This window comes from Anopheles moucheti, chromosome 2 (genome assembly GCF_943734755.1).
Source record: "Anopheles moucheti chromosome 2, idAnoMoucSN_F20_07, whole genome shotgun sequence".
In the NCBI taxonomy this organism is placed as follows: Eukaryota; Metazoa; Arthropoda; class Insecta; order Diptera; family Culicidae; genus Anopheles; species Anopheles moucheti.
Genome location: NC_069140.1, coordinates 99,820,584 through 99,833,321, shown reverse-complemented (window position 1 = coordinate 99,833,321; position 12,738 = coordinate 99,820,584). Strand labels below are relative to the sequence as shown.

Here is a 12,738-nt window from a genome sequence, read left to right as displayed (position 1 = left end):
ACAACACACCAAAAAAAAAAAAAAGGAAACGAAAAGGGGTGGGAGTATGATTTGCTTGCACGACCTAATTTCGACGCGTCAAACACTGCGACACAGGATACTGGGACAGTCGGGATCGAAACTAGAGCATAAAAAAGTACGGCTGCTGCTGTTGCTGTTAGGGCCCAGACAGTATCAATACGAGACAGCACGAACGCAGCGCTTAATCAGCTCTGATGACAGCAGACAGACGCTTGGCTCCCACGTCGTAAAAAAGAGCCAGGAAGAACTGCTCGTAACGAACTCGCATTTTATCGCCGTTGTCAAAGGCGTTACAAAGGCGAAAGAAAGCGTGTGTCGAGTTGGAAATGGTAATGAAATTTAGAACATACCCCACTACAGAAGATGGCAAAATTACCGCCACTGGTGTGGGGGGTTCTGCGGAACTTGCTGCTGCGTGGACAGAAGAACTAGGCTCCGATTGTACACGATTCCAATCATTTACAATCAGAAGATAATTAGCGTACGTACCACCCTTTTCATTGGTGGCACTTTGGTGGCTGCAGGTACCGTTAACGAGCGGCACAGATCCTGCAGCCACGCAATGGAGGATCATCGATTAAAGCGTTCCCCAGTTAATTAGCGCAGCGGGAAGAAATTAATTGCTCCTCGTCTCATCAGCGCTAAAGAGATTAAGGTGTAACATGCTCAATTGCGCTGTCGCCCCAACCTGAACGTCACCGTGGCCCGGGTGAAGAAGTTCCCCGCTGGTGATACAGAACCAATTTATTATGTGTGCTTTAAAAAGGAAGTTCTTGGCGCATTTTTTTCTTTTTGCTTTCGTTTCTATAAGCATCTTAGTTCTCACCATAGTCCTGAGAGCTTTTCTTTGCCACTTCAGCTGGCAGCACTGCATCCTCTCCCGCAGGGTGAGGAAGACGGTACCGAGAATTTCGTGCCGGTGTGACGAAACGGGGCAAACTTTTAATTAAAAACTCTCACCTTTTGCAAAGGTATAACACTCGCACACTACGAACCACGCTCTTCGGTCAACGAGTTCCTTCTTCAATTCTATGTCCGTATTCTAGTGGCTTCACACACACACAAGCACACTTTTTTGTACGGCGGCACCAAACCAGGTAAGACTTTTCCACTTTCCCAATTGATTGTTCAATCGGGTCAATGGGAAACACAATCCCGAAGGAGCGCTCCCCCGAAATGCGAAACAATAAGAAATATTCTTTGCCGGCCATTTCGATTTCTTTTTTTCTTCTTTTTTGCACCACACTGTACGGGACCACTTCACCGGAAAGTCCATCTTGGTGTTCTCTTTTAGTTGAAAACTTTCTCTTCTCTGTCCGGGCGATACCAGAAACCCTTGTTCCGGTGCCAGAGTTTTCTTTTCTTTTTTTTTTGTTGAACTGGAAGCTCATTTGCGCCGAAGTGTGGCCAACCGCATCCCGGGCATTGGAGTCCAATTTTCCGGGAGTACAATTCAATCCGAGATGTCCGTTGTTTTATTCCCACCGCACACTTGTAGATGGTAATTGGAGGTTCGTTACTCCCCATTGTGGAGCATAGGTAATTTTCATTACCAGTTCAGATATTCCCGAAGTGTGCATTTATTTAATTTTACTTTTTGGTTTAATTCAATACGAAAAAAGACTCTTAAAGAAGATTTTATTTCTACTTAAAGACAGGGTTACTCGACTAAGTATCGACCTCAAGAAAAGTAACCTTTTCCAACAGATCCATATGATCGGATGATACAGGAAGGTAGCCGCAGCAAAATCTCTACTCTACTACTCTAAATGATCCAAAACACCCCCGGGGGGCACACCACAAATGGCTCCCTCTATCGATGAAAAATGAAACTAAGCGCCGTGACGTATGTTTTTGATGTGCAGATAGTTCCAACGCTTGCTTCGATCACATGACGTCCTATGTTATCCTGCATGTCCGCTCATACGGACATAAATTCAACCATAAAGGAATGCCCTACGGACAATGTCCAGAAATGCTGCTCCACGCCACCACTAAAACACATGTCCCTGAATGTGTGTGTGGGCCGGGGGGTGGGAGCGCGATCTTCAACGTCTGATTCGATAACGATACTGCACGGCCCGAAACTTCAGCAGTATGTCGTTTGCTGCATTCTGATTATCGACCAAACGAAGATGTACGAGTTCCACCGTGCGGCGGCGGCGGAACCGAACAAGGAGCTTGGAGGTCGCTCTAAAAACAAATGCGCAACTTGGCATGCCTTCTCGGATGTCGAAAGATGGATTACGGCTGTCGAGATCAGACATTTGCATTCCTTCCTGCACTTGGGGAACTCGGGGGGCCATTTTTTGCCATGTGTGTCTCTCTTCCCGAAGCCATCCCCACAGGAAGTGGAGTCGACTCTGTGTGCACTGATTTAAAACCCCCTTTAGGAAGAAATGTGGATGGCCACAGCCGGACCAGGCAGAGGATCCGCACGGGTGTCTGCATCGTTGCTTCCAAAACCAACACTAATCTATCGGTGGGAACACGGCTATCGCTGCACGAGAATCAATACCACACACAGTGCCCTCTTTCGAAGCATTCGGTGCTGGCTGCTGATGAAGTTTTGCCTTGGAATGGGCAGTGGGTGAGTGCGTTAAAGGCGTGCGATACCTCACCCGGTGGCATCGGGAGGGGTTTGTGCAACACATTTCACACCTTCGTCTTGCCGAAACGCGCTCATCCGCTCCTGGGTTTGTTATGGAAGTTATGGATTTGGCAATTGTGAAACATGGCTAATCTGTTCAATCTGTTTTCTCGGTTCGGAAATTTATAGATTCGAGCAGAAGATTAATTGATGAGGTGCTGTGGGAAAACTCCACACGTTTTTAAACACGTTCAGCCTTAGACAACCCGCTTTTCGTTGGTACGTTCCCATCCAGTCCAATAGATGTTTGTCTGTGTTTGGATTGCCGAAGCCTTCCGAAGCTCCTGGAAAAACAGACACCTTGTGCCAAGAGCGGACCTCCTCCCCCCGGTATACCTTTCGAGAGTGATGGAGCATGGCAGGAGAACCGGTTAGATAAATTTCCTAAGATACACCTAGCCTTACTGCATGCCCAGTTGGACCAATTGGAGCGTGAAAGCAAACCCAAAATTCGGAACACACACACCTACACATCCTTTCGACACCATCGTTCGAGTGGAACGACGGGACGGCATTAAACGAATGACCCGCTCGTAGTCCTGAGGGCCCTGAGCCCATCACGAGCGTTCAATGGGGCGAGTGTTGATACTAGCATCAGATAAAGCTAGAAGGGTCAACAACAATGGAAAGAAGCCTTTTTTTATTATTTCGAAACGAATGAAAGGACTATCGAAAGACCCGATGGCATTATTATACTTAAAAAAAATCATTTCAAGCTAAATAAACGTGAATGGGTGTTCTACACAACGCTCCATAAAATGTAGTCTGTTTGATATAAACTATAACCTGAGTTCTTGAGTTCCATTAAATTTTCAAGGTTTCTAGACGAAAAAGCGAGTCTCAAAATAATTCATTTATTTTCCTAAAATACACCGCGGCATAATATCTTGAGACGCATCTCACAACGACTCTTCAAGGGAGCTTAAAATGGAATAATCGTTCCCTCGACAAAGTTTTTATTTTAGCACCTCTTAGACGCCAACATCTTCCACCTCCCCCCATCCCCTAGATGGCCAGTCATTTGGCTGTTGTCAATAATATTCCACAGAACGAACACTCCATCAAACAGATTTGCGTTTCTTCTATAAACAATAGTTCATTCGGATCGGTTGACTGCCATCGAACACCTACACGCCGTCGCGTTTCGGTTAACGACTCTTCAAGATATTAATCCCCCCGGGGGGGAGGTTACTGGCGGCGATCCGGGACCCGATGCCACATCCCCGTTAAAGTGTTTAATGGCGTCATTAATGGACATCCCAAATACGCTCGGAGTCATCGTTTTTTTGTAAAATCAAATTTATTCATCACGATCACAGTTTGCGCGCGATCGCCGCGGTTAAGTGAGAGGCGTTGATGAGCCAACAGCAGTGAGCTAACAGTGATGGGTTCGTACTTTTATGTCACTGTCGTGGCTGTAAGAACACAAAACCTCCCCGCCGGCATTGATCCAGATACGCTCGAGTGATCCGCAAAAACCTAACGTTCTGCCGCCGACGGGACAGTCTTCCGGCGGCGTTTAATGGTGGCGCGTGGGAGACGGTGGTCTGATCGCTAGCTGATGGACCGATGACTAACCATCGGTCCAATAAATTAGCAGCTCACGGTCTCGGCAAACCGCAATAATTGTACGCGTCCGCATGGCGGCCGAGTGGAACGAACGTTTTGCAAACATGACGCAATGGAGAGGAAGCCACACGTTACGCTCAGCTGCGCGCATACAGTGAGTGGATCACGTGCAACTGTCATCAGGGAATGGTGATACGCAAAAAGATCTCTAATCATTATGTTAACAAACTCACGAGACTGTAATCACATGCGCTCTTCAGCGTGGTAACATTCCATTCAAGACGCACCAACGTCAAGTACCGGAAAGGCCCCAAAAAAATTCGCGGAAGCATGTTGAGTACAGCAATTAAACTTCCACCGATGCTCAACCTCGGCGGAGATGCTTCTTCGAACTCACCCGAACTGCTCCCGATTAAGTCCCACGCCGGTGATTAATGATGTTGTTATGTGTGATGTAATTATCAAACATAGTCCACACCACCGGCACACCGGCAGCTGTTGGCTCGGGAAACGGTTAATGAAGTTAGCACACCGTTTAAAGCGACCGATTAAATAAAGATTTGATGGACAGCCGACTGTGCCCGGTCGGTGGTGGTCATTATCTCCAGTGCGGTTTTACTCAAAGGTCAAACAATTAAAAAACTATCACGTGAGCGTGATTGAATAGCTTAATTAATTTTAATTATCCTATTATTGAGTGTGTGCCTGGTGGTGGAATTCGACAAGTTTACACCCTCAAGACACGGCCATTTGATGTGCTTTGGGTAGCCAATTTCCACGAAACTATTCATCATTCGCTTGACAAGCTCATTTTGCATCGTTCATCCTCGATTGCTCGAGGCAATAGAAGTCAGCTAGCAAATCCCAAAACCAACGCCATCATCACTCGCAGGGATGAGTGAATCGGGAAAAATCGCATCGCATCGGAAGAACAATAGCCCACGACGAGATGCTGTCACATTTCATCCACTGCGCTCAACTATGATGGAAATGAACGTCACGACTGACGATGACGGTGGTGTCACACATAGCCGCCGCCACTCCGTCTCCACTCTTCCCACCAACACTCAACGAAAGCTCCGACCAGCGTGTAATGAAATAGAGAACACGTCCGTGCACACCGCCAGGACGAACTGTGTGTGTGTTCTTCTTGCGCCCGAAACGAGCTACAAAATGAAACTAATCAATTGACCATAACGGAACAAAAATGGAACGGAATTGAAAGCAGCAGCAGCAATCCCCAGCACGAAAAAAAAAGCTCGCTATATTTCATCTTTCTCGCTGGAAGTTTCTCATTTTTCCACCATTGCTGTGTTGATGTGGAAACACGCTAACCAAAAATCCACCCAAAAGACATGACGACAGTCCGAAGCGCACACACACAGGGGAAAAAAAAGGGGGAAGAAGGATGCTCTGGCCTGACAGCTGCCAGAAAAGCTTTGATGTGGTTGTACCCGATTCCGAGTCAACAATGGAGAACGGTTGCGGTGTCTGGTTGCTCTTGACTCCTTGGTGGTGTGCTCTTTGTGCTGCACGGCAAAACACATCGCTGCACTTTCAATGGACGATGTATTGAGCAAATGAGGAAAGCCAGAAGAGCACCAGACAAGGGCAGGCAAAGTGCAGTGAGATGTAACAAATGTACAGGCTTGTTTGATGTGACTTGGTTCGAACGACAGCCAGCCAGGGGGAATTGCTTTTTTTGTTGTGTTGTTGCTTTAAAGCATCCTAAATCGTTTGATCAGTGATTTATAAAACACCTTTAAACAATGTTGAGAAGGAACTTTTCTCTTTTCCAGTAACGCCTAGATGTATGCAATCATTATACAAATTTAGCTCTTTAGTATTTAGTAAGTTATATTTTTACTTCTCTTTCTTTATTCCAATCTTTAATGACCTCTAACAAACCCAAAAAAAATAAAGAAACACACAAAACTGCCTTAAAGTTCACATAACCTACGCCGACACCCTGGAAGGCATCTGTCGCTTTAGTAGCACCCGAACGCGCCCATTTGATGCACAACAAACTTTCCCTTATCCGGAACGATCGAGCTTTCGAGGCACTACTCTTGGGGTTTTTTTTTCGCGTTTTTGTTTCGCCCTCATTTTCATATCAAGCTCGACAAACAACAACAACAATAACGATAAAAGCCGGAAAATTTCGGGGAAATCTTCTGCCCGTCGCTGATGCTACTACAAATGTCATAATTCATAATGGCGCCGAGTGTACGGAAGGTATTACACCTTGTTGCCAGCCACCCCTCTACCGGGTGAGGGGGTGAACCAGGGGGGGGGGAGGGGAAAAATGTCGGAGATGTTACACTTACACCTGGGAAAACCTGTTCTCGGAAGTCGCCCGAGTTAACTCTGGTTCGAGCGATGGAGCCGCCTGGTGGTTGATAAAACTCGTCCCTCGAAAAAATGACCCGCGGAGGGAGCGGGATGCAAGACACGTTCGGGAAGCAAGTGTCTGCTCACAGTTGGAAACGGAAAACTCATCCCATCAGCTGGAAATGTCCCAACGTTGGTGAGGTCGCAGAACAGAGCAAAACGAGACAACACAACAACATCAACCCCGCGGGCGGCATGTTGATGCTTTGTACTGTTCCGCTATCTTGAGAGCCTGCTTTTATGCCTCGATTTTCCCCCCTTTCCCCCCCTCCGACACAATGACACCAATCCACGGTGCGGTCGGGCCGGTACCCGTCCCCCGGAAAAACCGGAAGCGCATCCTTCTGCCTATCCAAGCAATGGTCCTTTTGTCGCTATCAGTGCGCGCTCGTGTTGTCGGTTGAACGCCGGGAACCATTTCGCTCTGTGCCAACGGTGCCACACGCTGTACGACATATCGTTGCTGGATCCTTTCCACCCATCCACCCGCTGCAAATCTACAATGAATAGAGGAGAATTTCCGGTTCCGGGCACACCAGCACACCAGGAGAAAGAGAGATAAAGGTAATGCAGCCACGCAAGGCAAATCTTCTGTCCCATGTGTGTGTGTGTGTGTGTGAGAGGGGGGTGAGGTTCACATTCCATGCGACAGATAGAATCGTACACAATCTTACCCGGTGCCCTTCCCTCACCACCACGTGTATATGGGAAGCATGAGTGACATTATCCCGAAGGCCTTCTGCCACTACAAACCTACCACCCCGAGAGGACACTCTTCCGTTCGCACTCGTTTGTCGCGTCAAAAGGGCGGAAAAATGTGAAAAAGCGTCGGTGGTTTATGTTTTGATAGCATGAGCCCCGCACAACACCCCTTCCCCCCCTGTATGCAGGACGTCCTCACACACACACACACACGGGGTGCCACCACAGTACCGTGTCAAAATGGCATAAACGAAGCGCAGCCGGGAAAGTGATTTGGAAGGAGAAAGAAAAATGGTATTAAAACTCTTAACAGGTTTTTTGCTCATCCCTCCCTGTGTAATCTTTCGCATTCGCATTCAGTGGAAAAAGCATGACCTGACCCCGGTGAGGTAAAACAGGAGTTCTCTTCACCGGTTTTTATTATCCGTGATTTTTACCTTTTGCCCCCCAAACGCTATCAGGACACCCTGACACCAACGATTGGACCACTGTGTGCCACCACCACCAGCACCACCAGCTCGGCTTGTTATTATTATTTATAACCTTAGGCCTGCCTCGGTTGGTCCAGAACAGGGAACGGGTGCGCGCAGAGACCATTACTGTTATGCTCACTCATTTATGCTGCCGCCGGGGTGGACAGAGTACAAGGAAAAGCGCTTTCACCTTGTGCGCCTTGTGCGCCTTGTGTACCGTGCGGGGAAATCCCCAAGGGGGGAAAGCGAAAAAACACAATCCACCCTCATTCCCACCCCAGGAAGCGGACAGGAAATTCTTGACGTTGTAATTGCGAAACAAAGCCTCGGCCTTGTTTCAACCCTGGCTGGAGAGAGTGTTGGAAAATGGTTACTTTTCACACCCGGTAGGAAGTGACCCACTCCCAAACGCGTGTTAACCGAGGAACCGGGGTGGGGTTTCTTTTTAGCATTATCATCATCTCGGATCCTGCAGGATGACGGGCGAAGTGGACGCTGCTATGCTCGCGGCTTGTTAGAAGGCTCCGGGCGCTCCGGTGTATGATTTAATGATATTGCTCGTAAAGTAATCAGAAGTGTTCGCTCAAGTTCGCTCTCCGCTGAAGATGTTTAACGTGGTTGTGTAATGCAGGGCAAGTACAAAAGGAAAACAATGGTTTGCGTGAGGCCTGGATGAGAGGAGTTGCCAGTAAATCAATCAGTGCGGGGTTTAAAAAAAAGTTGAGTGAGTCTAAATTTGGTTGAAAAGTATGTTTCTGTTGAACAAGCATAAATCCTGTTTATTAATCTAAATTTTCTTCCAATTTCCTTCCCCCCACATCAATGAATTACTTGCAATGGAAAAGTCGCCGCACCAAATCGATGTCTGCCAGCCAAATCACTTATCAATTATGTGACCCCAGGTAAAGGATTTGGATTAAAAATTGGCCCCCAATCATCAGCGTATGGGTGCAGTAATTGTGCACCAGGAGATCCTTCGTTCCACCGGGTGGTTGGTTGGATAACCGATAACCTCCTGCACTTGACTCGGATGATTTTTCGCTTTGTTTTCGCTCCACGCTCCATGCTCGATTTGTCCTTTGTTTTTCCACTTGCTTGCCGGAAGCGGTATGCGCGTTTGATCCGTTAAAAAGTCCCAAAATCCTCCCACCAGGGGGAGTGAGTTCCGCGGAAAAGGATGTGGCGCAAATATCGACTCGGAACATGACGTGTTCGTTTGGTAGTAGAGCATGTTGTTGTTTCGCACATGCGAATGGTTCGATACAAAACCCATCGAGACATTCAAACCCCACCCCCCCCCCCCCCCCCCCCCCCTGGTCCATACAAACGCCACACGCCAGGCAATCCTTTTTAATATACCACGCTGGGGATGAACACAACACGCCGCCCCCCGGTGGGTGGATTTTTCGGTTTTAATTCCGCACACCGTACCGCATCGTGTCACGCTTTTCGTCGAGTGTATCGGCGTGGAAAACATTACCCATCCATATCGGAGGCGTATGCTGAAATATTCACCATCACACACACAAATCGGTATGTTTTAGCACCCACCAATACGAGCGCGAATGTCCGGTAGTGGGACACCAACCGGAACCGAACACATGCACACACGTTCAAATGCCAAAAACGCAAGGATAAACTGGAAAGGCTGCGTGGGGAGGTCATGACTGACAGGTTCCGCGCGCCAATCCATCGGACTACAGTCCCCCACAACAGTCCGCCAGTCGTCAAAAATGCTCTAACATGCAACGACACCAACACCACAACGCCTCAAATTCAAATCGGAAGTCGGATCCATTTCCCAACGTGTCCCCACCATTCTATCGGCTGTGGGAGAGAGAGAGAGAGAAGGGTATTGATTTTTGGCCAAACTGTTTTAGAACGTAGGGCAACCGAAGAACCCAGCGCTGGAAGTGATATGAAGGTGTATCGATTGACAGGCAGTGGGAACGAACGGAGAGAGCATGATTAAATTTATCCCAAAAACGGTTATTGAATTGAAGCCGATGCTTCCGGAATCGAACGGGAAGCTACTGCTGACCGATTTACTGCCCAGCAGCAGAGCGCCGGAAATGAAGGCGAGAGACTACCGAAATTCCAACATGGATGCAATGGGCACTGCTTTTTTTTCTCCACTTGGAACATACTCCGACCGGATTAGTTGCAGGGAACATCGAACATTCCTGGCCACGCTCATTTCGCGCTCTAATTAACCTCCAGCATCCACTCCAACGTGATAAGGCAAAATGTTCCACTGGGAATATCTCCGTTCTTTTTTTCCCCGACTCGACGACTCAACACAACTTCATCGACCGAATGAGAACTCAATTAGTGCACGGTGCTCCATTCAACAGAAATGGAACGACCCTCTTCCTGAAGATGATACCACTCCGAATTACGCTTTCCAACAGTGAAAACATCAGTAATTATTTAATCAATTCGAAAACATGTGCCCAAACTATGTCGAACATTCCGGGGAAAAGCCCTACGACACCGAAAAGCTTCCCTCAAAAGCCCCACATCAGGGTCGTCGGGAGGCTTTTACACTAACTTTTTTAACCTTTCACACGAACGGATAACATTTTGCGGTAACGGTGGCCCCGAACGGATCACGCCTTCATCCCCGATTCTAATTTTGGAATTATTATAATGCCACCAAACTTTGCCACCTCGGCTTTACGGTATCTAACGACATCGGGACTCCAGACATAAGGTCCAGACGAGGCTACTGGTGGACACATTCCAACAGACACGTTAGGTTCTGCTGGAGAAAGTTATCCGACAGTTACTTGTCTAATACCAACTGGCTGGCTGGCTGGTTTGCTTGGGATATTATGAAGACTTCAGCGTGGAGTTCATCCAAAAAAGTGTCCGCTTGGAATATCATCACCAAAAACCCGGAATTTGAATATCATTGCTTGGAGATCTCCGGTGAAAAGTTCTGTCAATTTTCTCCAAGGATTTCCAACATCAAAAAAGTATATCAGGAATTGCCGAGTCGAATGATCTCGCTTACCTACCTTAATACTGTCGTAGCACGCGGTCACGCGTCCGTTTTGTACTTCGACGTTTGCCGGCGGATGTGCGAACTTGCACTCGGTGTCCGGACGGGAGCATTTGTTGCGCTGATACTCCCGGCATACCTCCAGCTGCAGCCAGCGCGAATCCTTTCCATTCAGTAGGTTGGTCATGTTTACCATAGCGGCCATAGCGTGTCGCACGGGCAAATTGAAACACAAATACACTGATCACACAACCTCTCCCCCGGGAGGACGGTTTTGTCTACGAGAAGACCGACTTTTTAGCAGAGGGCTACTCTGGATGGTGGGACCCAGCGAATCACCACCGGGTGGAAACCTCGTGCAGGGAAATACGGGACGATATCACAACGAACTGATTCACACGCTTGATGACGGCACACCACATACGCGATCGATCGATCGGTCGATCGGTGAAGGATGAGAGCCCTGTTCTTATTACTTCAACTTTCGCACAAAGACGCACACTCACTCACTCGCGCAAACTACCGAAGGACACACGCTCTCGAGGAGGACAACACCTTCCGAGGAACTATATTGTACGACACGATCGCTCAACTTTAGCCACTGACAGCTGATGATGATGCTGCTGCTTCCACAAACGAAACCACCAAACGGCACCGAATTGCAACTTGGCGCACGCGAACACTTGGCCACATCAAGCCACTTCCGGGTTTGGGCTTTTCCGCCTGGTACACACACGCAAGCACGCACCGGACGCAAATGGCGGTGGCGCTGACGCTCCCACTCTCTTGGAAGCGCTGAACTAGAGGCGGCGGCTTATGTGGCGCATGAAGGTGAAGCGTTAAAGCAAGCTGGACTGTTTTGGGGAAAATTTCGCTTGCTGGGAGATTGTTGGTTTTTGGTAATTTTTGCGGCGGCACAGCAGCTTTATTACGACGAGCGCGCACAGGAGTACATCTAGCAGGAGTGAACACAACAGTGAGTGCGTTTCTGTGGGTTTTTTTTTTTGACTCAAGTGTGTGGATGTGTGGAAAAGGTGTGTGTGTGTCTCTGAGGGAGTATGTGTGTGTTCCTTTCTTTGTGGCTTTGTGGGGTAACGGAAAAAATGTAGAGAAAGGACGATGAATGCGGAAAAGCTGCAACCTTTTTGGGGGTTTAGGCAAGCAGTTCTGGGCGCGGGATGGGACGGCGATGCTCTTTCTCTAAATGCACACACACACACGCGCACGACACAGGACACAAGGACACAGGGTTGATGGGCACTAGCGTGTGCGTTCGATGCTGCCTGTAAGTAGACGAAGAGCAAAAAAAGGGAAATTTCGTTAATATAGAACAAGTTTGTAGACAATTTACATCAGAAGAACTTCAAGGATGGCTTTAAAATCAAACTACCCCCCCAAAAATGTCCCTCCATCAACCGAATGACGCACAATTCTAAGCGCAATTTCGTGGATGTGCAATAAAATTATTTTACCACACACAGTTAAAGACACGCGACACCGAACAATATAAGATGGGCCAATAAAAAAATAAAAGTCCTAAAATATTGAATATTCCAAAATGCAGTGACACACGAAACACGATCACACATCCCTGAAAATAATAAAGCGATTCAGGATCACTTTGCCAACCGTCCGCCACAGCGCTCCGATGTGACAAGCGGCAAAATCGTCATAAATAATAAAAAGCGTCATTTAGCATGATCGTAAAATTCGTAAGGTTCCGCGCACAGAGGGCATGAATATGAAATTATGTGTGCTAGCTACGCATAAAGCATAGCGCGATGTCTATCGTCGAAGCGTAGATCGTTCCGGGAAGTGGGTGGGTGGGTTGATTTATATGTTTTTATTTGTCGTTGTAATTTGTCTCTCTACATCGCGTTCTGTTGCTGTGTGTGTTTGTGTACCGTTTGCGTAATGATACGCATAAT

General features: G+C 47.7%; 1 protein-coding gene across 8 annotated transcripts in view; it reads right to left on the bottom strand.

Moving 5' to 3' along the window:
• LOC128299299 (protein muscleblind) overlaps window positions 1-11,430 on the bottom strand; it is a 235,576-nt gene extending 224,146 nt beyond the window's left edge. For all 8 annotated transcript variants that reach the window (XR_008287295.1, XR_008287296.1, XM_053035213.1 and 5 more), the window contains exon 1: window positions 10,827-11,430. Coding sequence is in view for 6 of the 8 variants with exons in the window: in XM_053035213.1 (XP_052891173.1) it covers window positions 10,827-11,015 (189 nt within the window). In the remaining 2 variants the exon portion in view is untranslated. The remainder of the gene's footprint in view (window positions 1-10,826) is intronic.
• Between the last annotated feature and the right edge of the window lie 1,308 nt (window positions 11,431-12,738).